We start from the raw sequence: 27,899 nt of genomic DNA, 5'->3' as shown, positions 1-27,899 counted from the left end.
AACTTTCTGATATAATGTGCTGCTGAATTAAAATACAATGAGTGTATCAGGTGCCTTTATGAAAGCTTTTTTACTAGCTTGATAAATAGAAAAGGAATTAGCTATCTACCTGAATTGATTCAACTTGATTTGTCTCAAAAAACCAGATTCTCACTTTGCTCTGCCAGGGAGAAGAGGGCACAGAGAATTTCAAATGTAGAAGTAACTTTAAAAACCTATGTAGGTTATAGGTTCTCAATAAACCTAATACACTCTCTGAATTTTGCAAAGTGATATTTATTCAGGTACCAAGGACCTAGAGAAGTTAGAGGAGTCAGGAGAATGTGGAACATTTCCCTGTAAGACCTTCTGGCTTCACAAAAGAAACTAAGTTGCTTTAACACACCTAAGACTTCAATAGAGCAAACAGTTTTAGTGCTAGATCTTTATGTGTAGTTTCTGATGAGTTCTAAGAATAAGTTAACACTTATGTCATATAGGAAAGAAATATAATTTGCATTAAAATACTATATCTAGTATAATAATCCATATTACAATTAGTAATCCTAATTACAATTAGAGCTGTAAATCCCAATCAGTCCTGACTGGTTTTGAGAATGTCCTATACTCGCCACTGTCAAATAGCACACCACTCTATGGCATATATTTACACTCTAAATTAAATAAAATCAAGACTTGCTTTGTCTTGTAACTTTTTCAAAATATCTGAAGAAAAACACACAAGTGGGATTGGGTCTGCTATATTAATAGTTATTTTCTTTTAAAACTCATTTACCTATCAACATTAGATTAATCATATCAATAAATAAACACTGAGTAACTACTATATATCCTTCCTTCTGTGTCTACACACATTAAATATAAAAGATTTTCTGGCATTTTAACATTGCTTTAATAATTACATTTTCAAATACTGGGGGAAATCATGCTTATTACTCATTTACATTTACCAACATGTTTATACTTTAGTCTAAAAATAGCAGTTGCTTTACAGAAAAACTGTAAACACTGAGAACTGTGGCTTGTCATTTATTCCATTATTTAAAAAAAACAAAACACCACGATATGTTGACATAGGAATCTATTTTGGACATACAAAATAGAACTTATCCTAGAAGCCACTTAATAAAATCCTTAGGGCAAATGAGTATATTTGAAGACCTGGTTACCTCAGAAGAGCATCATTCTCTTGAATATGGTCTTTTGGCAATTGCGATCATCTCCAGTTACTGATTCTCAGCTTTATGCTTCGGGGAATTTATGATAGGTTGTTTTTGTTGAGGGCTCTCTATCATATTCTACCTGCCCTGGACTGAGGAAAGTCCCAGTTAGTGAACTCTGAGGCCCTAGGACAAAAATCCTTTTTCCAGTAGCATACTATTGCTATTTTTATGATTCTATCATTTTCAGAGTTTTAAAAAATGTAATGAAGGTGCAACCTGAGGCTCTAAAGTAATGAAGATAGTAAATGAATAAATAAAACATGCTCCACACCCATCTCTAATACCTCTTCAAGAGGAAGAAATGGAACTTTAGCAATCTAACTTTAGACAGAAGAATCCAAACTGCAATAATATAAAAAATAATTGACCAACTTAAAATAAATATATATAGGTGCCTGAAATGAATTAAATAAAGGCCAAAGTCTGGGCATCTCCATTCTATGAAAATGATTCAGATTTTCATAAATGAAGAAGTCAGAGATAAAACGAAAACATGCAAAGCAATGTCAGCCAGAAAACTAGTTCTATAGGTAAGAATTTCTCAGATAGGGGTGCCTGGGTGGCTCAGTGGGTTAAGCCTCAGGTCATGATCTCTGCTGGGCAGGGCTCTCTGCTCGGCAGGGAGTCTGCTTCCCTTCCTCTCTCTTTGCCCACCTCTCTGCCTGCTTGTGATCTCTGTCTGTCAAATAAATAAATAAAAATCTTTAAAAAAAAAAAGAATTTCTCATATATTTTCCACTTTGAGCCTCACCAATCATTTTTACTATTGATTATTAACAATCAATGCCCATTTTGAATATCCATCTCACTATTACCTTTTATTAAGAGTGGTTTAATGCTATACATGATAGAAAACTATCACCTTGTTTCTCCGCACTAGTTACTGAAGTCTTTATTAGCCAATGAGCCAATGAGTTAATCTAGAATCTTACAAAATATTTTTAAAGCTTAGCAGTTATTTTGCAATAATATACATATGTATTTTAAAGGTTTATAATGACAAATTTTCATCAAATATCTAATTGAGATATACAGCTTGTGTTCCTACTTTCATTCTTAAATTATTATTTAATTTACATAAGTAAGACTTCAATAAGGACTTTCACAATAAACTCATATTTGTTAAAGCGGACCAATTATTAAATGTTTTTTAACATTGTTAAATAAATGATCAAATCTTAATTTACCTAAGAAAAATATTTAGGTAAATCCAAAAAATCATATGGTGATAAAGTAAAATATTAACACCATTATATGTTGCTTTGTTTTTAAAAATCCAGTCATCAGGGTCCCTTAGTGGCTCAGGTCATGATCCCAGGGTCCTGGGACAGAGCCCCGTGTTGGGCTCCCTGCTCAACAAGAGCCTGTTTCTCCCTCTCCCGCTCACCCTGCTTGTGTTCTCTCTCTCTCTCTCTCAAGTGAATAAATAAAATCTTTTAAGAATTAATAACTATAAATAAATAAATTTTAAAAATCCTGTGATTATCTACATACCATTGTAGATACTCTTATTTCCTAAGAAATCATGAAACCAGCTATCTTTCTACAATTAAGAATGCTGATTCTGGTTAGAACAAGGAAGGACAAGTTTCCCACATTATACATGGCCAAAATTTAAAAAAAAAAAAAAAGACAAAACTGAAACAACTATTAGCAGACTATCTTTAAATTGGAAACAGAGAGACATGTAACTTTTGGGCTTAAAGTCTTAAGAGAATTCAGAGATCCCTTGTTTAGTCTTCTCTACAGTGCAGGACTCCTTTCTATAATAAAAGAGGTTAGGTTATAGGGCAGTGGCCTAAGGATAACCTACAGCCCATATGTATAGTCTACATGACCTCCACAGTTTTTGTTTTGTTTTGTTTTGTTTTAATTAAGCCAATGCATAAAAATCCAGATCTTTGCCTCCTCTTTAAAATCCACCTGGAGCTGCAGGTCTGCTGCCCCTATTGGATGAGTCATGCCTTCTCCACTTCTCCACCGCACTTCCCATCAGCGCATTTCACTCACCCATCGTCCAGCTGTCTTTTAAGCAACCAAGCATTTCAGTTGATGACCACTCACTATACCCACTCTGTTGCTAAACATCATCATGAAAGGGGAGGAAGCATACAACTTTGCAAGTTGACCAACTTCACTGTAGACAACGCTAAACATTATTGAGAATTATCTAAAATAATTTCCAAACACAAACCAGTTCTGTCCTCAGAATCAAAGTAAACTTATTATTCTCTCTTCCACAGAACAGGCTTCTAGATATCTAAAGACAATTAACTTTCCTAGGTCTTCACTTGCAGCTTAACATCTCCAGAACCCCCAAATATTCCTCATAGCAATATATATAAGCCCACTTATGGCCCCTGGGATGCTTCTCTGCCTGAATGAATTCTACTTATGATAAATATTTTATTTAGTATGATTTTTCAACTCTTACTTGTATGTTTATTATATATTCTAGTTATCAGAGCTCTTCGTATGTTATAATGTAATATTTCCTTATTCTACATCAATGGTTCTCAAACTTTTTGGCCTCAGGACCCGTTTTCACATTTAAAATCACTGAAGATCCTGATGAGCTTCTGTTTAAGAGAGTTTTATCTATTGACATTCATTGTATTAGCAGTTAAAACCAAACTTTATAATTAATTCATTCATTTAAAACACATGTTAACATAATCGCATATTTCTATGAAATATTTCTATGAAAAATAAACACATTTTCCAAAACAGCATTGTCTCCCTCCTTTCATCTAAATACAGAACTTAAATATATAGTTCCCTGTGGATCTCATTTTGTTGGTTTCACATCAACCTTTGGTAGTGGACACTACTGATGCCCATTTTAGCTCGCTTAAGGCCAGTGCACCCATCCTCACTTAGCTATTTTGATTGTTAGCGGATACCAACACACAGCAGAATTACTCAATAACACTGGAGCCACCTGGCTTGGGAAGCTATCTTCACCTCTACTTTACCCAATGACTGAAGGACAGCCAATAACTGTCACAGAATACAAAAGACCCATTCCAATGACACAAAGTGGAACTAATTCTGGGTGTAGTCTGTGCTCCGTAGCTTCCCATGGGATCAGATCCAAGTTAGTTTCTAGCAGAGACCACATTCTTCCTTAGCTTTTATCCCTTGTTCTTATTCTGCTTCTGTCACTCTCTTTCTTCTAAGAGCCCATCCCTAACAAATCACTTGAACAGGCAACTCCATCCCAGGCTCTACTTCTGCCAAACCCAACCTGAGACATCTTTCATCCCTCCAATATTATTGTAATATCGACTCTGTCATATATCATATTAATGATCTAACTAATAATCTAACCATCTCAGCTGTACAGCATCTCAAATATGCCAAGCATTCTATCAGAGATCAATGCAGTGGTTCTCAAAATGTGATCCCTGGATCAGCAGCTATAGTAAAATTCGGGAACTTGTCAGGACTGCAAACTCTCAGGCCCTATTTCAGACCTACTGAATCAAAAATGCCATCATAAAGATGTGCCATCATTAACCAATGCATCATTGTTATACATTTTAGTAGTTCCCATTTCTTCCTAGTATAAATAATGTTGAGACGAATGTCCTTGCAGGTAAATCTGTGTACATTTCTAATTATTCTATGGGTATTTTTCTGTAATCTACTTTGAAGTAAAAATATTAAATCAAAAAATAAGATGTATTGATAGATGAATAGATGGACAGACATATAATAAAGCAAACACAGCAAATGTTAATGGTAGAAACTAGGTGATAACAATATGGATGTTGACTGCAAAATTTCTGCAACTTTTTCATGTTTGAAAATTTTTAGAAAATGTTTAAAATGAAAAATGTTGAAAAGACTTATATTTTATGAAGTTAATTCCTAGAATTGTAATAAATTGTTCACAGTATGTGGCCATCTTTATACTCTGTGAAGTTAAAACAACAACCAAAAAGTGTCAGTTCCCTCACACTGTCAATACCACTTTTTAAAGCTTTACAATCTCTGCCAATGTGTTAGGCCTACACCGGAAATTCATCTTTAAAATCACCATTTCCATGTGCATTTTAAAAGTTAATATATAATGAATTGAAAAGCTTCCTAAAATGTGTGGCCTCAGATTTGATGTTGGCTATTTGAACTATGAAACAGTAATCAGGATTTGAGTGCCCACCCAGGGGCACTTAGCTTATTACCAAACACAATACCCTCAAGAATAACTTGCAAACTGAATTACACTGGCAAGAGTTACTTCAGGGCAGTGTCATATATGGGTGGGGGAGGGAGAGCTAACGCTGGATTGCCAAATCGGACTGATTTAACATGTCCCGAGAAAGGGCTCTTCCTTCACAAGAAAAGTGTCCTCTCCCATTTACCAGGATGCTCAGAATTCCAAGCATTAGTATTTTCTTCCACTGTGTTGAAACAATTAGATCTCCACCAATTCTATTTTAGAATTCAAGTATTTTACTTCAGAATGGGCTCTCCAAAATTATGGTATATCCATAGGATGGAATGCAATGAAGCCACTTAAAAAGAACTATGGAATTCTACATTTACTGACATGGAAAGATCTCCATGATATATGACTTGTTCATTGCAAAAAGGAAAAATATATATGCGTCTAGATGATAGAAAATGTGTGGAAGGATATTTACTAAAATATTAAAAGTGGCTATCTCCAGTTAAAGGACATATCGGAGTTTTTTTACTCTTTACATATTTCTTTATTGTTTGCTTTTGCCATGGATATATTAAAAATTTCCTTACAAACAATAACAAGAAGGCTATTTGCATTTTGATAAAAATAAAATTGAAAATATCCCAGAAAATCACTAAGCCATTAGCACCTTATTAAAATTTAATTTACCAAGAATTTCAAGTCAAGGTTAAAGTCCCCTAAGGAATGAGACCCAGATCCAGAATATTTTAAAGGGCATAGGAGAAAACAGTTAAATGCAGACAGCCTAGGCAAAGAGATCTCCAGCCACGTACTAATCAGCTGAGGGACAGGTCTGTGCTGTCCTGGGAGGATTTCACTGGAGAAAAGTCAACAGGCAATGGAAGGCATCTGTGGTCTTCAGATCCACAGTCTGTATTGACTCAGAGCGGATCTTAACTTTACCACAATTTCTGCTTTCAATATTATAGAAGAAAATATCTCCTAACCAATGATGTTCAATGTTCCCACTAGAGTAGGCCCAGGATCCAATGCCAGTTATTTTTTTCAAATATATATTTAACAGATTTAAATTGTTTCATTTATACTTCACAAAGACTGAAAGGGAGAATATGATTTAGTAAGCCACTTACCTCCACGGGAAGACATGTCTGGACATGGGCAGATGTCCCCGGATGCGATACCAGTGTCCCAGGTTTCATTTGAAATTGTGTTTTGCACATGTAGCCTTCAGAACAGTCCTGTGTTCCACATGAAGAATAATAAGAAAATGCCATTTTAAGAATTCATCATATTGAGAGCTATGGTTTCTTGTAAGTTCCAAACTGAGTAATAAAAACTTAAGTACATTAAATTATATGAGATATATTATGGATAAAGAAACTCATCAAATAAACCCTGCATATAATAAGTATTCACTGAACAGAAGTTTTAATCCCCACTTTTCTCACTTATTAATGATGTTTTCCCTTCTCTTAGGTATCCCCCCTCCTTTTTCTTCCAAGCAGTACATAGACGATAAGTCATAGAGCAAAACCTCAGGTTGGCAGCTGTTAAAAAGCGTTTAAACCTACAGAAATACTTTCTTACATATTAATATTGATTTCATGGCCTATATAAAAAGAGAAATTTATAGAGGACTTGCAACAGATCTTGAAGCTAGAAGGGACCTTCCATTTTAATTTCTTGTTCAAGGCAAGATCTCCATCACAACATCACAGGGAGATAATTGCGCAGCGCCTACCTAAGCACTTCCAGGAACCCTTGCTTTACTTCCTTATATGACCACCACCTCCATTTTGGTACGTGCTACATAGTTCACTGAGAAAATACTATTTTATATTGCACTGAAATGTTTCTCTTTAACCTTAACTCACTGGTTTTAGTTCTGCTCTCCAGAAACTAAACTTTTTTCTACAAAGCCATTCTTCATAGACTTGAAGACAATTACCATCATTTTCAAATGTTCCATAGAAGATATGATTTCCAAGCCCTTCACCAATTGTATTTCTCACCTCTGTCTTATACTTGCTCTTAAATACACTGTTTATCTAATAGTGGTCAGTTCCATTTTTTAAAAGCAAAACTTGGTTGAATTCAATAAAGTCATATATAAAATGTAATACCTCCTCATACACAAACATACTCACAAATTAATGAGTATTATTAATTCTCCACCAAACCGTCACACTAACACTCCCATTTTAACAGAATTTAATAGCTATAATCAAGGAAATGTGATTAATCTGATGTAGCAACAAAAGTACAGAATAGCATTCCAAATAAAACCATTCATAATTCACTTAAATAATTTTACTAGGATTCAAAAATTCAGTTTTTAACTACATAATAAGAAAATTTTTATAGCGTTTGTGAGTGATTCAATATTGAATTTATTTTTTTTTTAAATTTGTGTCATGCTAGGGCGCCTGGGTGGCATAGTTGGTTAAGCATCTGACTCTTGGTTTCAGCTCAGGTCAAGATGAAGCCCTATGTCAGGCTGTGTGCTCTGCGTGGAGTCTGCTTAAGACTCTCTCTCCCTCACCCTCTGCCCCTCCCCTCTGCTTACTCTTTCTCTAAAATTAATAAATAAATCTTTTCAAAAAATTGTATCATGCCAACTATGGAAGAGCATTGGATTCCAGGTTATTACTAGGTTGAATAATGTCCCTTCATAATTCATGAGCCCCCTGGAACCTCTGAACTCTGCTGGCCAATAGGAGCATCAGTCCTACTGGCCTCGGAGATTCAGGAGGGCAAGAAATCTGCTCAGGGCCAATGAAATACAGTTCAGGACTTGGGTTAGGGGATGGGGGAGGATATTCTCTTTTCTACTGGATTTGAACTAGGAAGATAAAGCCCTGGCAGTGTTGGCAGCCATCACATAATCAAATGAAGCCCGAGAATGAAGCCAATGCAGAGGAAAGCAATGCTACAAGATGCAGACAGACCAGCTCTTGATTACAGTGTTCACACCAACCACACTTAAAGCTAGCTGTACCCTAACCTAATAAATGTTATTAGTTTAAAACCAGATGAGGTTTTCCTATTGTTGAAAATGAGCCTCCTAAGACCGCAGAAAGAATCTCTTAAACAATAAAATAGTTTTGACTTGAATGAATAAACTACATGGTTTCTACTGTATTATATGATTACCCTCATTATAATAGATAAGCAATAGCTGATGATAGAGAGGGTTTACCAAATATAGTAAAGCCATCAATAGTAGGTGATTGTGAGACAAAAAGTACAAGCAGTCTGCAATTTAAAAATAATCTAGCGATAGGAAAAAAAAACTCTTAAGATATTCAGAGAAGAGTTAGAACTAAACTTTTGTACTGAATCTGATTTACCAAATGAGAGTAACTATTCTATTTTATGAGCGCTGATAATACAAACTCTTCCTAAGGCAAACTATAATTTAGTAAAACCCTAATTACAAGGTAAAATACACTTCCTTTGACATCAAGAGGTTAAGTCCAAAATTCCTATGCACCTATGTTATAAAATCTAAATGTATTATCTGATCTCTTTTCCAATGAATTAAAGTAGAGAATTATGTCATTTTTAATATTACCTATAATTTAAGGTATTTTATTTCTATTTTAGGTAATTTCTGATACTACTTATTAGTGTCTATAGGGAAATGCAGAAGGGTTTTTGACTCAGTCTCTATCTGGTCATGATAGTTTTCTTTTTGGTATCAATCTTTCAACAGTCAAGATAAACTTTGAAAAATTAAGTATAGAAAAAAAAAGTTTATAGCGTTTTAGCTTCCTTTCAAACATTTGCTTCCACGAAAGTAGGCTTTTCTCCTACACTGTTTTAATTTAAGGCAGAAAAATATGTTTTGTTCTTCACTGTTGAAGGTTTGTTTTTGTAGAAACAAGCAAACATAAAAGCATAAGAACTGCCCCCTGAGCTAGAACTACAGTCCATCTGGCCCAATAAATGATAACTGACTCAAATCTCTACTGACTTTTCTGGTAGACACCCAACTCTATCTTTCCTGCATTCTTTCTGTACTTGCGATAGCTTACAATGCAACATTAAGTTTTCTTTAATTTTGGGGGGTTCCTGGGTGGCTCAGTCAGTTAAGCATCTGCCTTTGGCTCAGGTCATGATCCCAAGGTCCTGGGATTGAGCCCCACATCAGGCTCCCTGTTCAGGGGGGAGTCTGCTTCTCTCTCTCTCTCCCTCTGACCCTCCCCCAACTTGTGCTTTTTCCCTCTCTCTCAAATAAATAAAATCTCTTTTGAAAAAGTTTTCTTTAATTTTTTGACATGTGTTATTTCCCCCAATTAATCCAAAGTTGGGGGCTAGGCCCCTTTCCCTGGGGAAGAAAAGGTCCTAACTACAGAGCACAGTTCCACATAAAAACCTGGTCCCTGGTTCCTGAAAAAATCTTGAACCAGAACAGGAGAGGTAGGAACAAAGGGAGCTTTGGGGAGGAATTTATCTGGTTCAACCATCTCATTTTCGAGATAAGAGAGTGAAGGACTGAAGTACTTTTAAAAGACTTGTCTTATAATTAATTGGGGGAAGTACTGGAGGTGGAAGTCAGGCCTCTTGACCCAGTGCTCTTTTAACCAAGCAATTCTGCTAGAGTCCGGATCATGGCAGAAACATGTTTACTGACTCTCACGGCATGTAAACCGACGCTTCCCACTCTGAGTAACAAGCCGAAGCCATTCAAGTATGGTCTGGGATCCAGCAGCCTCCTCCTCACCTGGGAGCTTGTTAGATGGGCAGAATCTCAAGCTCTACCCAAGACACCCTGAATCAGAATCTGTATTTAACAGGATTCCAGATGATTTGTGTATACATTTGGAAGCACTGAGGCAACAAGCACTTCAACCCCTGATTCAAAGGCATCACAAACCGATTACATTAAACAGTGGTTCTCAACCTAGCTAGGGTCCCCCTCAGACCAGAATCTTCCTGTAGTGTAGACAGCAGCCAGGGTTGAGAACTACTTTACTTAATTCACTGAAGCTGCCATTTTAAATTCTGAGAACGGGGTCAACCAATCCATAACTATCTCAGGAGTAATGGCCACGAATCAATTCCCAGCCTCTAGGAATACCATGGCTCGCTTGGAGCTCTCCATATGCTAAACTGGCCTCCGCGAATTCTCAGCTTGACCAAATTCTCATCTTGATGGTACCGAGACTGTTTTTTTTTTTTTTAATTAACATATAATGTATTATTAGCCCCAAGGGTACAGGTCTGTGAATTGCCAGGTTTAGACACTTCACAGAACTCACCATAGCACGTACCTTCCCAATGTCCATAACCCAACCACCCTCTCCCTACTCCCCTACCCCACCCCCGCAACCCTCAGTTTGTGTTGTGAGATTAAGAGTCTCTTATGGTTTGTCTCTCTCCCGATCACATCTTGATTCATTTATTCTTTTCCTACCCCCTAAACTCCTCATGTTGCCTCTCCATTTCCTCATATCAGGGAGATCATATGATAATTGTCTTGCTGAGATTGGGTTGTTTTGTTTTTAAAGATTCTATTTATTTATTTGACAGACAGAGATCACAATTGGGCAGAAAGGCAGGCAGAGAGAGAGGAGGAAGCAGGCTCCCCAAAGAGCAGAGAGCCCAATGCAAGGCTCGATCCCAGGACCTTGAGATCATGACCTGAGCCAAAGGCAGAGGCTTTAACCCACTGAACCACCCAGGCACCCCCCCACAAGACTGTTTTTTAAGTGGCCTTTATGACCACCTAACACTGTCACTGTCCCATGTCCAACTACACTTCAGCCATCAGAACTCCTACTGATCATCCACAACAAAGCAGGTTGCTTCACTCTGTCACTGCAGAAGAGAAATAACAGGAAATGTCCAGGTGCTGCAGCCCAGACACCACTAATGAAAAAGAGAACACTTCCTCCTCACAGTCAAAACTCAAGTTATCTACATAGAATACCTTCACCTTACAACAAAATAAAGGAATAAAGACTTAAATGAGAAAAACAATATCATCAATGTGCTAGATGAAAACACTGGAATACACACACACACAATCTCATATTTTTATTTATTTATTTTTTAGATTTTTATTTATTTATTTGACAGAGAGAGACACAGTGAGAGAGGGAGCACAAGCAGGGGGAGTGAGAGAAAGAGCCCGATGTGGGGCTGGATCCCAGGACACTGGGATCATGACCTGAGCCAAAGACAGATGCTTAAGGACTGAGCCACCCAGGCACCTCTATATATGTATTTTAAAGGTATTTTAAAAACAGATAAAAACCCCACAGTCATAACAAAATACTGATAATTTCTACTCCATGGAAAAAATCTTAACACTATAAAGTTAAAAGACAAATATCAAAATGTTAAGAACGGATTTTATTATCAATATATAAATAGTTTTCATTTCCCATGTATTAGTAGTTCCAGTGAACCAAAAAGAAAAAGACAAAGAGGGATTCCTAAGTGGCTCAGTCAGTTAAGTGGCTATCTTCGGTCCAGGTCATGTTCCTAGGATCCTGGGATTGAGCCCCACATCCTGGGATTGAGCCCCTCATCAGGCTCCCTGCTCGGCAAGGAGTCTGCTTCTCCTTCTCCCTCTGTCCCTCCCCCCACTCATACGCTATCTCTTTCTCAATCTCTCTCTCTCAAATAAATAAAATCTTTAAAAAATAAAAATTAAAAAATAAAGAGACAACAGTTCAACAGGAAAATGACAAAGAATATAAACAGTTCACTAAAGAGGAAGTACATATGCATATTAACCATATAAAAATAAACCTATTTTACTCATCAGATACATTACCCATAAGAAAAAATGTAAATTAAAACTATGTGATATCATTTTTTTACGTATCAGATTGGCAAAGATCAAAACCATTAAATACAGTGTGTAGATAAAAATGTAGAAAAAATACACAGGCACTGTCATACATTGCCATGGGCAGGATAGTTTAAATTAGTGTAACTTCCCTGGGGAACAAGTTGGCAATAACTAACCAAATTAAAAATGCACCTATCTTCTACCCAGAAATGCATCTTACAGAAATAGCTGCAGGTACAGGAAATAAAATTCATGCAATGACATGTAAAAAGTATTGCTTTAATAGCACTCTATTGCAAACAACTAAATGCCTATCAGTGAGGTTAAATTATAGTATAGTCAAATAATGGAATGTTATGCAGCCATAAAAAATGAACAAGTTCTATAAGAATTGATACAGAATAATAACTAAGATAGATCATTAAGGGAAAAAATGTGCTGAAAAGTATGCATGTATGTATATTATGCTATCATTTATTTAAATACAATCAGATTTGTTTGTGTGTACATATCTGAATATATCTGGTAGGATGCCCAAGACACCGGAATCATTGGTGACCTCTAAAAGTTTGGGTGAGGATGGTGGGAGTGTTAGGAAGGAAACTTACTTTTTTAGGACACAAACCCTTTTGTGCCTATAAATAACTCTTCATATTGAACAAATACTTCATTGACTGCCTTTTGAACATATGCCTCCAGGCTATCACACTACTGTAATAAATTCCAATTTTGAACTTCTAGGGAGAAAATGTCCTGGAAGCCATATAGAACCCTACAGAGACAACCAAGTTTTCTAGTGTACTGCTGACTGAGTATTGGATGGGGATCTAAGGATCTCCTAATAGAACAAGTTTGTGCCTGTTTTCTCACAAGTTGCCATGGACTATCCCACCCAGAGAGCTGTTATGCCTATTGGAATCCAGCTATCCAAATAATCATAGGGCTTCTGAAGTTGAATTTAATATAGGTTTAATGATCTTCTCTAGAAAAACCCTGCTATCTAAAAAACCAAAAAAAAAAAAAAAAAAAAAAAAACAACAACTCTCTCTCTCTCACACACACACACACACACACACACTTATCTAAGGGCCTCAGCTCTACATCACAACAAAGTACTGCGTATAGGATTCAAACTGAAGTGAACTGCCCAGACTGACCAGTTGCAGGAAGGGCTTGGCAAAGCCGTTGGAGAGCAATTAAGACAACAAGGAAGTTTCTAGCTCACTGCCAACACTGATCAAACAACAAGACCTTCAGGGTCAGTGGAACCCTGAGGAACAGGCCAAACCTAGGACACAGATCTCAAGTGATTATTCTTTCCCTTAGTAAGAGAGCATATCAATACTACCAGCAGCTGCCCACAGTTTAATTTTAGGGATGAAAAAAAAAGTAAATAGTGCTGCTGAAAAGCGAAGATTACACTGAGGAGATCAGACATTAAATTACTATCTGTCTATTTTTTAAAAAGCCAGAATTAGATAGTGTAGGAAAGCAATTTTTAAGGATTTAGAGATCCTCCAAAACACAATTCTAAATATTTAGTGTGTCCCCTCCTCATGCCCACAGCTAAGACCCACCAATCTCACTAACTCTGGTTTCAATTTCTGATCCCTGTTAACCTTACAAATGCATATGTAGATCTTGGCCATGGCTGACTCTAATGACTCCGAGTCAGTATCAAGAGTGACCAGATCCAGTCAAAGTGATCCATGGGTAACTTATAACCACTGACTCACCTAGGTAAAAATTTCAAAAGACCAAATACTTAAGAAACCAAAACGCAAAAGTTAAAGTGAGGATATAACATACTTCATCTTTGAAAAAGAGCTTTGTACATCTCTAATCTTCCCTGGTCTTGTAGTATTTTGGAGTTTGTAAAACATAACAGTCATCTATTAAATAGCCCATACCCGTTTCAAAAACTTTCTAGGGGCAAGGAATGGAAATGCAGCTCAGATCCAGCTGAGGAAGTTGGGGCTGTCCTTTTGAGAAAAATTATATCTGCTGGCTGGGTCCCAACCAATAAAGGCTGATATCCCCTTGCTTTAACATGTGTACAACACAACCCATAGTTATTGCTTTTACCTGTGTGACTAATGTGTGAATGCCTACTGAACACATTTGTTCATTAGCTGGAAATTAAACAACACAAAAACACTGTGGCCATTGGCCCTTGCCTACAGACTCTCTGGCTCTTCCCAATTAGAAGAGCTTTCTTAGCCTGTCTATGATATGAAACAAAAAGAGAATCTGTAGGATTTTGAATGAAATATTCTCTCCACAGCAGCAGCATATCAGAGTGTTACACTCTCTTCTATCATGATACTTAGTTCAGCAGTCAATCTTGTTTACATGAGCACACTCACTATACACTTTTATTAAATTTGAATTTCTAATCAACCCATAAACAAAGCACAGAGAACTAATTATAATTAATGAACAAAATCTAAATATTATAAACCTTGATGATATAAAAATAGTAATATAATTTTAAAATCAGAAGGAAAAAAAGAAGGAATGTGGAAGATAGTATAAACACAATAAGTTCCTCATCTATCACAGCAAAAATCAATGATCATTGTCCAAAAACGAGAAATCAGTAAGTAGAAATATGTTGTTTAAAGTTAAAGGGATGGGGCACCTGGATGGCTCAGTGGGTTGAGCCTCTGCCTTCAGCTTGGGTCATGATCTCAGGGTCTTGGGATTGAGCCCCGCATTGGGCTCTCTGCTCAGTGGGGAGACTGCTTCCCCTTCTCTCTGCCTGCCACTCTGCCTACTTGTGATCTCTCTCTCTCTCTGTCAAATGAATAAATAAAACCTTTTAAAAAAAGTAAAGTTACAGGGATAACTATGAGAATAAATAAGGAGTTATTCTTCATCAATAGAGACTCCAATAAACAAATATAAATCATCCATACAATGGAATACTATGCAACCATCAGAAATAATGAACTAGGGCGCCTGGGTGGCTCAGTGGGTTAAGCCGCTGCCTTCGGCTCAGGTCATGATCTCAGGGTCCTGGGATCGAGTCCCACATGGGGCGCTCTGCTCAGCAGGGAGCCTGATTCCTCCTCTCTTTCTCTCTGCCTGCCTCTCCAACTACTTGTGATTTCTCTCTGTCAAATAAATAAATAAAATCTTTAAAAAAAAAAAAAAAAAGAAAGAAAAAGAAATAATGAACTATTTCTCTATACGCTCATGAAGAAAGATGCCATGATATAATGTTAGGTGAAAAAAGTAAGTTACAAAACAATAATCCCATTTATATAAATATATTATAAATGTGCATTCATGTATATATATATATATATATATATACACATATATATTACACACACACACACACACATATAGAAAACAAACTACAGAACAGAGTCAGAGAGAGGGAAGAAAATATTTTCATTTATATTTTATATATTTATGTATTATCAGAGTTTTACAATGGCCATATACTGTTTTTCCTTGTAAAAATTAAATAAAACAAATAAAGTAAAATAAAGACCCAACCCATGAAAGAAAAAACACTGTGCTAGGAAGACTGAATTAGGAAAATTCATTAGAATTTTCCTTCTACTCTGAAACCAAAATTATTCTAAGAACCATAAAATGTTCCTGCATACAGTGCTAATTTTTTTTTTTACTTTCTCTGCTTTTTCAATTAACCCTTTAGTTGCTAAACTAAAACAAGGCTGATACTTCTTTCCTAGAATTATAGTGTACCTTCATTTTGTTTTTCAAGTGGGAATTTTTTTGGTCACTTAAAATTTCAATTTTTAAGGGCTTTCAATTTTCTATTTCACTCAATAAAAACTACAGGGAAGCCCAGTACTGTGTTCATTTGTTTAAAAACCTGGTTTTCTTACACTAGTTCTGGCTCCCTTTCCCTGGCAAGACTCTCAGACTTCCCATGTCCCCCTTCTTTTCACCTCCAGCCCCTTTCTGACTTTGGAGATAAGTGGTAGACTCACTACTCTCCCCTTTCCCAAATGCAGGTCAAGGCACAGCAAAGCACAGTGGCCCTAAAGAAAAAAGAGTAGAAGAAAATTAGCCACTCATCAAACGAGAAAAGGTTATTGGGCCAATCTGGTGACATTATCTGGGAGAGCATGCATTTATTTGTTTACACGCACCTACACAGCCTGCCTATTTCATCCAAGTTTTTTAAAGAATGATTACAGTTTAAATGATGTTAAATCCCTTCCCTTTCTTAGAGCCAAAGAATCAAAAGTAACTTTAAATCACATCGGTTCTATTTTCCTTATTAACACCTTCAAGAGATAGCTCTACAATATTAAATTTCACTGTTAAGCATTTTGTGGGATTTCATTCTCCTTTTCCTCTTTTTTTTTTAATAATATTTTCAAGTTTTTCAACTTGCCCATTTTGAGTTTTCAATTTTCAGTTCATAGATGTGGGACCTCCATCTGTGCCCTCATACTTTTTTTATATTAAACAATTTGGTTTTGCCTCCTAGAGCACTCCTGCTTACTTGTGCCCAAGGAATGGCCAACAGCTACTATAACTGATTAGAGGGCATGTGGAAAACCTGATGCAGAAAAACAAATTCTCTCTGTTTCTACTTTCAATTTAACTTTATAGATTTATCATATTTTGTTTGTTCCAGTTAAAATGTTCTCAAAGGTTTATCATTGCTTTTCTAATATAGCTTAAAAAACAAACAAAAAAATGACCCATGTTCTGAACTTCCCTGTCTTGATTTCTAGATTTAAAGTTACTCTAAATCTTATTCCTTTAATAAGTAATTCCTTTTTTATAACATTATCTCTTCTAAGCAAATCATTCAAGAGAATTAAGAGTACTGAAGTAATTTTATACTTAAACTAAATTAAAAGAAATTTGAAAGTCTGACAGTAGAAAATTATTAGGGTAGCAAGCTGTCACTTTGATTTCAAAGCACTATTCTTGCAAATAATTTATTACCTTTCCTAGTTTTTCAAGAAATAAAGGGTGCCTGAATTTAGGCAGTTTTACTCAGAGAAGGTTCCTGCTATAAGGGTGGAAAAAAGCCAAAGGGGAGGTGAGAAAGTCCTTCCTGGCATGGGTGCCATACAAAGTACCATAAAATGGGAGGCTTAAAACTACAGACATGTATTATTCTCTCGCCATTCCAAATCTGGAGGATAGATGTCCAAAATCAAGATGCGGGCAGGGACATGTTCTCTCTTTAGAATCTAGAGGAAAATTCTCCCTTACCTTTTCCTGGGTTCTGGTTGTTGCCAACCTGTAGACACATCACCCCAATCTCTGCTTCTGTCTTCCTGTGGCCTTTTCCCTTGTGTGTCCATCACTCTGTGTCCAAATCTCCCTGTTCTTACAAGGACACCCGTCATATTGTACTTACGCCACACTCTAATCCAGTACAGCCTCATCTTAACTTGATTACATCTGCAAAGATCCTATTTTCAAATACAGTCACAGGTACAGGTTCTGGGTGGACATGAATTGCGGGGGGGGGGGGGGGGGGTGTGGACACTATTCAACTCAGTACAGATGGCAAAGCAGAAAGAGGTGGGAGAAAGGGAGTCACATAGCTCCTGCACCTAACGCAGAGGCAGCCTGCCCAGAAGAAAGACCAAGGTAGGATAGAGCCAATGGCCAAGACGTCCGAAGCGATTCCAGCCTGAGCACACTAGGCCAGATTCTCATGACTCCTGCTGGAAACCAAAAGGGCTTTGACATATCATGGAGGAAAAGATACTGAGAGCTTTTAGAGAAAGCTGCAAAGCAGTAGTACAATTACTACTTTTTGTCCCACCTGGATAATATGAGATTGAAGACTACTAAAATCACTCTACTTGCCAAAAGGCATTTGATAGCCACTATTTGGATCTAATACCAGGTATGTATGACAGTACAAACTCGCACTGTCAGCAAAGAAGAGAGAAGAGGTGGAAAAAGAGAGGGAAAATGTCATCCACTCAGACTTTTTTATTAATGTAACAAAAGTTCCCTGACATATTTCCCAGAATGAGTCACAATCTGTGCCCTCATAGTCATTTCCATTCCAAGCCTGTGCATGTTTAAGCTCTTCCAGTGAATGTCCTCTCCTTCTATATCTTCTACCAGAACTCCTGCTTCCCATAGCTTGATATGAGCCAGTATCAGAAGAAGAAGCAAGTCTGTTACCTCCACATCAAGGCAGGAGCTATGAGAAAGCTAGGCTGATACAATGCAACAGCAGAAGGAACAGAAGCACACCCTCTTGTCTCACACTTAGGTTACAAATCTTAGGGAAACAACATTTAATAACTCTTCTTCATTTCTAGGAGTTAATCATATTCTCCCACTGCTATATTCCCAATCTTGGGTTTGGAAAGAGACCAGTTGAACCAATGACTGTATATCTACCATTAGCTTAAAATCTGTATTCATTAAATTTACATTTCATATAATGGCAATACACACTAGTATCCTTCAAGAAGTTTTGCATTCTTCTAAGTGTTTCTTTAGTCTTCTATAAAATAATGGAGACTAGTTTTACCCTCATGTCTTAAACAAGAAAAATTAATAACAATAAACAAGAGACTTTCAGAGAGTGGCCAGGAAAAAGATCACATATAAAAATCAATAATTTTACAAATGTAGCAATAAATCATAAAGATAAAATGCACCATTCCCAGCTTGAACAAAAAATGTCAAATATACAGGAATATACCTACCACGTCAGGAAAACTCCGTAACTTTACAGTAGACCATGAAAAAAATCACAAGTTTTTTTAAACGAAACTTGTAAATGATTTTAAAATTTATGTTAAACAAATGCACAGGGGTAGTCAATCTTTTTAAAAAGAGCAATGAATGGGGGCACCTGGGTGGCTCAGTGGGTTACAGTCTCTGCCTTCAGCTCAGATCATGATCCCAGAGTCCTGTGATCGAGCTCCGCATCAGGCTCTCTGCTCAGTGGGGAGCCTGCTTCTCCCTCTCTCTCTCTGCCTGCCTCTCTGCCTACTTGTGGTCTCTGTCTGTCAAATAAATGAATAAAATCTTTAAAAAAAAAAAAAAAGGAGCAATGAATGGTATAATTATCAGATATCAAAGATATCAAAATTAACTAAAGAGCACTAGCAATAATTAAAATCAAGGTTTTTGTGACAGATAAGAAAAAAATAGATCAAGAATTAGAATAGAATGTGGAGTCTAGAAGTAGACTCACGTTAGAATTTAATATATAATAAAAAGTTGGATCATAGATGGAAGAATGGATGAGCCAATAATAAACATGAAGTCAACCAGTTCAACATTAAATAAAATAAACTATCTTACTATCCCACACAATCTCCAAAATAAATTCCAGATGGATTAAAGTCCTAACTATAATAATAATAATAATAATAATAATAATAATAATAAAGGTCTAGAGGAAAATAAAAGAGAATATTTTCAGAATTTAAAGTTAGGAAGGATTTCCTAAGCAAAACTCCAACCCAGAAGCCATAAAGCAGAACACTGGCAGATTTATTAAAAATTTAAAACTCCTATATGACAAATGATACTATTAACAAAGTTAAAAGAGAAGTGACAGTCTAGGAAAAAATATTTGCAGTACATATAGGAAATGAAGGATTGATAGTCATAATATATAAGTTATTCCTACAAATCAATATTAAAAAGATAAACAACCCTACAGTAAAACAGACACAGGACATAAACAAAAAACTCCTAGAAGAAATGCCAGTGACCAATAAGCATATGAAAATGTGCTCAACATCAATGTAATGAGGAAAATGCAAATCAAAACAATATATCATTTTCTACCTTTGAGAATGAAAAAATTTAAAAAGATCAGGAATCTCTAATTTTATATAGTACCAGAGAATGGGCATACTCATATATTTTTTAATGGGAAAATTAATTGCTACAGTATGTTTAGAGAGAAATTTTGTCCACGTTCTCATTCATTCCACAAGTACTATTAGTACATACCTCATGCAAAGTATTGCACTCTGCCCCAGTGATACAGCAGTGACCAACACAGTCAGAGGTTCTTCTCCTCACAGAGTTTGTATTCTCTAGGACAGGGTGCAGAGTGGAAGGGATAACAAAGAACTCAATATGTAAGGTAGGGAGTTTTAAGTGCCATAAAAATAAATTAGGGTAAGGGAGATTGAATACTATCAGGTTAGTTAGATGCTATTTTACATAAGGTAGATAGATAGCAGGTCCTCACTGATAAGGTAAGTAATGATATAACACAAGTAAAGGAGTAAGTCATGAAGATATCTGGGGGAAGAACACACTAGACAATAGAAATGGGAAGTGCCATTTACACCCCATGGTGTAAACAGCAGGCACATTAGTATGGCTGGAACAGAATGCAAGAGTAAGAGAATGACAGAACTTAAGACTAGGGTGTGAAGACCAGTTAGGCTTTAGAAGTCATCAACAAAGCTCTGGATTTTATTCTAAAACTGGAAGTCACTGGAGGGCTCTGAGCCACAGAATTCTATGACGGGACTCACATTTTCAAAAGATCACTCTAGCTGCTGTTTAAAGACCAGAATCTAAATGGGCATTAGTTAGGAAGCTACTGCAATAAGCCAGGCGAGAAATGACGCAGCCTGTGCTAAGGGTGGTGCAGTCCAGGTGGCGAGAAGTGTTGATTATGGATATATTTTGAAGACTGAGTTAGTAGGATTTACTAATGGCTCAAACATGGATGCAAGAGAAACAGAGGAGTCAAAAAGAACCTCAGGTTCTTGTCCTGAGCATTGGAAGCTAATATTTCTTGAGATAGGGAAGTTGGTAGAAGAAGCAGGTTGGGGTGGAGAGGGAGGTTAAGGAAAAATGAGTGAAAATGTGCAATGCCATGTACACATTCAAATGGAATGTCAAGTTGCTGGATATAAAAGCTGGAAGTTCAGGAACACGATAGGCACCAAAAATACAATTTAAGAGCCGTCAGTAAATATATAGTATTTACAGCCAAGGAGCCAGATAAGATATCCTAGAGAGTGAATCTAACTATAGAAGAAAAGAAGTCTAAAGACTGAGCCCTGGGGCACTCTAGTGTTCAGCTGTTGGGAGATGAGGAGGAACCAGCAGAGGAAGCCAAAGAGAAGCAGTTTCAAGGGAGAAGGACACTGATAGGTCAGTGTCCTAGATGCTAAGCACAGAGTATTTTCAAGAAGGGAATGATAACTGAGCTAATTTTTCAGTATCTGTCAAAATGCAAAGTGAGAATAGTCTCTCATTCAGCAATTCCATTTTGAACTGTTTATTTTACAGAAATATATAAGCACACATGAAAACTGCTCTCTGCATGGATATTTAATAAATTATCATTTGTTAGAGCAAATTAAATGCTCAACAATAGGGGACTGCTTAAATTATGGTATATCTGAACAAGAGAATAAAATGGAATAACTAAAAGAAATGGATGAGGTAAGTTACTGAGATGGAATGATCTCTGAATATTAAGTTACTACTTGAAGAATAATCTTACGGAATGACTGATTCCAGACACATGGAAAAAGAAAACATATATGTGTATGTTACCTGCAGAACAGGCAGGATAGTGTGATGAGAGAAAGCATGAGCTCCAAAACAGACTTTCCGGGATATAAATTTGGCTTATCACCTTAGGCAACTTTCTTAATTTTTCTTGGCCTTTCTTCTTCCCTCTATAAAATCCCTCAAAGGGAGGTTATCTGAGGATTAAATGAATTAGTGTACAAAAAGGATTAGTGTCTGATACATAGCAATCACTCAATAAGTGTTAGATAGTAATATCTTCATCATGTATATAATAAATAATAACCACACATATAAATTCATAGAAAGAGATTTTGAAGTTTACTCTCCAAACTCTTGACACTTGCTTTCTCTGGCATTTGGGATTGAGAGTTAGCAGAGGATGTGAGAGGTGACTGGCAGGGACTTAATATATATATATATATATATATATTACAGTTAATATAACTGTAATATATATATATTACAGTTAAAGTTATATATATATATTTGCATTAGTATATTATTAACAGTTAAAGTTATATATATATATACTAATAATATAATATACTAATGCAAATGTTTACAAAAGTAGATGTGCATTTCTTGTGAAATTTTTAAACTTTTTTTAATTTAAATTTAATTTTAATTTAAAGAGGAAAAAGAATGGTAAAAATTTATGAATCTCCATGGCTACTTTTGGTGATTTTTCACTCAGTAATCTATGGTTCAGGTGACACTGAAAAGATAAATAAAAGAATTAGGATAACGTGCAGCAAGAGATATAACATTTTCTAGTCATTTCCAAGAAAGATACACAGATAGACAAGTGGCAATAAAAATAGAAAAGACAGAGAAGAAGAGCCTGAATAAAATGAAATAAAGGGAAGAGAATGAAATTGAACACTGATTCATAGACTCTGAGTCTAACCATTTGGACAAATCAAAAACACTATCACATTTGAAAGAGGCAGTCAACCAGCATCTCTGACACATTTTCAGTGATGTAGATAGCATGTATTCTTAATCTGTTACACCTTATAGTCACCAAATAAGGTCCCTCATTGGTCCTACTTGTTTCAACTGAAACAACATTGAACAAAGTCTCTACTCTCTCCTCACCAAGAATGACCCTTGTCTGGTTGGGCCCAGCCCCGTCTAATGTGAGCAGAACAGACTTTCCAACCAGCAGGTTGTTGCAGCTAATCCACATCCAAGGCAAATTACAGCTAAGATTCTTTCCATTCCATGATGCCAACAAGTAGAATGGTTATGACAGTGGGAATGTACAACTGCATGACTTCTGACTTTAAATTCTGCTTGGAAAAACAACAGGTATTTGCAGGAGGCAAATGCTGAAGTGTGCTCTATAATAGACTCAACCCTTTTCTACGTATCTCAAAGTCTTTCTTTCATTACCTCTTTGTCTTCAGTACAAACCCTTCTGCAGCTCTTCCCCAGAACTTCCCAACGTGGAGCTCACCACTCCATGTATGGCTCTGCCTCTAATTACTATTTACTGCATTTGCATGTGGGTTTTTTTCTCATTATAATGCCATTAGCATGCAAGGGAGCCTGGTTGCCAGGGCAACCAGGAGTGGTGAATGCACCGCACAGCCTTTAATGAAAACTTAACCCTACTTCGTTTAACTCCCACTGTGTTTTTTGGCTCACTTCACTTTTGTGGTCGCAAGAATGAAAATATCCTGCAGTTACCCCTGCTTATGTAGTGCTGCCCCAAGGTCTTGGGAACTTATGTGTGTTCCCCCATACATACTAACAGTAACTTTATATTTTTTATAAGTAACCTTAACAACTTCCTCTGATAACAGTAAATTCTCCTCCCGATCAACTCTGCTCACTCAACACAGTCTTTTGAATATCTAAAATAGTCTAGTTTTCCACAGATTAAATATTCTCCGGTTTCTCAAATTTGATGTGATTTCTGCAGTCCTTATTCACCTAACTGCCAGCCCCTGAAAACATTCTAAATGAGTTGATTGAGATCAAACACTACTTCTATAGCATCTTGCCCATCTGGTAACCTTATCAAAAGGAAAAAAAAAGATCTGTTTGACATGACTTTGTTTAGCCAACTTACAAAAGAATGCTTATTAAAGCTGGGTATAATAATAAGAAGAATGGTTTTCAGGTGATCAAATCAACATTTAATTTAGAAACAAACAAACAAACAAACCCCAAAACCTTAGTCACAACTGGGAAAAAATGAGATGATACTCAGGCTGTATCAAAAAACATAAAATTGGGGTGCCTGGGTGGCTCAGTCATTAAACATCTGCCTTCTGCTCAGATCATAATCCTGGAGTCCTGGGATCAAACCCATATCCTCGGGGTCTCTGCTCAGTGAGAAGCCTGCGTCTCCCTCTCCCACTCTCCCTGCTTGTGTTCTCTCTCTCACTGTGTCTCTGTCAAATAAATAAATAAAACCTTTAAAAAAAAATCCTAAAATTGGGTGCAAAAATCCAACTACATACCTATAGGAGCTCTTGCTGAACAGTAATGTCCACTTTTAAGCCACAAGAGCTACAGATGCCTTCAAGTTCATTAGGAAATGAAGTGTGACAGGCTGTCATATACAGAATTCTTAGAACTCAGTTTGTGACTATGATACTTGCAGAATAAGGTAAGGACAGCAAGATCAACAGTATTATAGAACTGTTTCAAGAATGCAAATCTTGGGGACGCCTGGGTGGCTCAGTTGGTTAAGCAGCTGCCTTCAGCTCAGGTCATGATCCCAGTGTCCTGGGATCAAGTCCCATATCGGGCTCCTTGCTCCGCAGGGAGTCTGCTTCTCCCTCTGACTCTGCCTTCCACTCTGTCTGCCTATGCTCGCTCTCGCTCGCGCTTTCTCTCTGACAAATAAATAAATAAATAAATAAAATCTTAAAAAAAAAAAAAAGAATGCAAATCTTGTATGAACCAGCAACTAATGGCCACAAAAATCTATTATTTTCTGGTATTGCTGTCTTTTACAAAATGAGGAAAGACAGAATCAGTGGAGCCAGCCACTGGAGTATGGCAACCTGAGGAGTTAGAAGCCAATAGGAAAAATGCTCTCACTTCTGATGAAGCAGACCTGGAGAAGAGAACCGGCAAGAATGCTACTGTCCAATAAAACCATCTATGATGATGGAAGACTTTCTTGTGCTGTCCAAAATGGTAGGCAGTAGCACTTGGAAGTGTGGCTGCTATAATCAGAGAACCAAGGTTTTATCGGATATGATTTTACCTAATTTAAATTTCAATTTGAATTGCCACATGTACTTAGTGGCCACCATATGCTAAAGCATAGCTACATAAATAATGGGGTGCTGATGACATCTTAAGATCATACTATATTCATCAACTTACTCCCCAAAAAGCAACTGAAGTGGGCCCCATTGGTAAGAACCTAGGAGGAGGCCCTAATACAGAACCCACCATAGACGACATCCTTCACAGGAGAAGGCCCAGGGTGTGCAGTCTGCACTGAGATCAGGGTGGGAGTTCAGAGGGAAATGAATACTTAGGATTCCCACAGACTTGAGAAGGAGTAGAGCATAGAGTCAAGTACACAGACTCTAGAGCCGAACTGCCCAAATTTATATACCAGCTCTACCATGAATAAGAGTGACCTCAGTTTCCTCACCTATAAAATGGGAGTAATAATGAGTACTATTGCCAACCAGTATAAAATTAAACTGAATTAATATATACAGAACACTAAAAATAGAATCTGACACAAAGTAATTACTAGTGAAGTGGGGTTTTTCCCCCCCAAAAATAGGTTTCTCCTTCAAATGTTAACTTATTTTGATCAGTCCCCATGAGTGAATTAGAGAAGACTAGAATAACCTATTTCTCTTCCCAGGCCTTTATTCTTCAATATTTTATTTATACACTTATAAATAAAGTTTATTATTTCTAATTTTATGTATTTATAATATAAATTATATATTATTTATATATTGATTTATATATTTTATTTATTTATAATTAAGAGGCCATCTGACCAGCTATTTGGCTTTGTCCGGCTGAGTCTGGTTCATCATCCTCTTGCCACCTACCCATCGCACTACTGCTGGCCCATATCTATCCCCACCTCAGTAAGACATAAGATACTGCAGGCTCTGCTCCATCACACATGCCCAGTCGGTAGGTATATTTCCTGAAACTTGACCCTCTCCCAGTCCTTGCTTTTTACTCTATTCTCAGAAGTCCCTTATTGAATTTGAGACCTGTCACAGTTAACATTCTTGCCTTGGCTTTCCAGACTGTCATAGGATTCGGTCCACTGCTTCCTAAACTTCTCACATCATGACACACATGAAAATTCATATTTAAACAGTATAATGGAGTAAACTTGAGGGAATCTGGTGGTGTCCATATGAAACTTAGTGAAAAAAACCCTTAAATACATTTTCTTTATATTACAAAATTATTAGTCAATCCCCATTCCTACCTCCAGCCCCAAGCTGATCTACTTTCTCTCTCTACAGAGACAAGGGATAGAAATTCCTTTCTCATCCCTAACCAGAATTTGGATAATTCAAATCTAAATTGTACTTCAAAATTGCCATCACTTTGAAAATCAAACAGACCTTCCTTTACTTTCATCAACAAATGTAACGTGAAAATTTCTTACTAGTATAAATAAATCATACACCTAAATCCATGATGTAACTCTTCCCTAACTATACAAGATGTTGCTCTACTTGTCCTAATGATCAGACTTTACTTTTCAAACTGTGCAACAAACTAAATGCCACAAATCAATCTTCTTTAAGAAGATTTCTAAGGCTAAATTTTTGCACTAAATCCATAAATTTTATCAGTACATGCAAATATATTATCATGAGGTCCTGGCAATTTTCTGTTAGGTTTATTCACTCACCTAATGAAACTTTTTTTTTTCAAGGCAGTAACTACCTTTTAACAAATCTTCAAAGCAAGAACTGTTTACAAAAAAAGTTTGAATTCTCCTTCTAGTTCATCAACTTTGACAGAACACTTCTTTGGACACAGACCACCCTTCAATACAAAACAGTGGAAAGCTATATTCCAATCCCATTTCTTCATGTGAAGCTGAAAACAGACGTGAATAAAGCAGCTTCAGCTATACATATTCTCCACTTAGACATATCAGACTATGTGAAATTCATGTACAGGCAAACTTTTACAGAAAAGGGCTTCTCTGAGAATAAAATACCACATTATTTAATCTCTGTGCTTTCATGACTTTTTAAAAAAATATATTTTATTTATTTATTTCACAGACAGAGATCACAAGTAGGCAGAGAGGTAGGCAGAGAGAGAGGAAGAAGCAGGCTCTCTGAAGGGAGCCCAAGGCAGGGCTTGATCCCAGGACCCTGAGATCATGATCTGAGCCAAAGGCAGAGGCTTTAACCCACTGAGCCACCCAGGCACCCAGTGTTTTCATGACTTTTGATGGACAGCCATTACATCCTCCTGTCTTCACACTCACTCCAGCAGTATACAAACCCAAGCATGTTTCCATAATACCTTATTTGTTTCAAAGTATGAATTCACCACCTTCAATACTTCATCCCCAATAATTTCTTTCGGTATTGCTTTACAGAGAACTGATATTCTTCCCAGCATTTCTCTCTAGGAATTCTAGCTGCACTGGAATTTGGCAGTTTCTAACGTGTTTTATTTAATAATAATCTGGATTAATGTTTTCTTTATGTCATCTGACATATCATCAATGTATTTACAAGTATTATTTGAGAGTACCGCTTTTTCCATCTCTTTTGCTTTATTGACTTTGACATCTAGATTGGCTGGTAAAATGAGGGCTTCTATCCTTATGTGAGGCAACTTGGCTTTAGCTTTTAAAGGTATGATCTTATAACTGGTTTATTTAGCTTAATCTAAATATACTGGAAAAGCTCATTGTTAGAACCAATCTCAAAAAGATTTTGTTTTTTTAATTCCTTTTGCAAAACTTAAGAATGTTCCAGTCTTTTCCTGCGCAGGATGAGTTTCTGTGGTGAGGTGCCAGCCCCGTTTGCTCTGTAGCTTGTCTTCACAATAATTTTTCCTGCCAGTAATGCATTTAGGTTGAGGGGAGAAAGTTACTGAGCACACAACTTCAAGTTTGGGATGATTCTCCTTTCATCACCTAACTAGTGACTTCAACTTATTTTTTATGAAGATTTTCCAGCTTTAATGAAGGTTATCCATTAAGACTGAAAAGTACAGT

At 36.6% G+C, this 27,899-nt stretch overlaps 1 protein-coding gene across 6 annotated transcripts in view; it reads right to left on the bottom strand.

The window, feature by feature from the left end:
• ATG10 (autophagy related 10) overlaps positions 1-27,899 on the bottom strand; it is a 309,264-nt gene that overhangs the window by 156,923 nt on the left and 124,442 nt on the right. For all 6 annotated transcript variants that reach the window (XM_059418179.1, XM_059418180.1, XM_059418177.1 and 3 more), the window contains one exon: positions 6,528-6,635. In XM_059418179.1, the coding sequence (XP_059274162.1) occupies positions 6,528-6,635 (108 nt within the window). The remainder of the gene's footprint in view (positions 1-6,527; positions 6,636-27,899) is intronic.

The sequence above is a fragment of the Mustela nigripes genome, chromosome 12 (genome assembly GCF_022355385.1).
Source record: "Mustela nigripes isolate SB6536 chromosome 12, MUSNIG.SB6536, whole genome shotgun sequence".
Classification (NCBI taxonomy): Eukaryota; Metazoa; Chordata; class Mammalia; order Carnivora; family Mustelidae; genus Mustela; species Mustela nigripes.
Note: the sequence above shows the minus strand (reverse complement) of the source record. Positions and strands in the feature narration are given on the sequence as shown.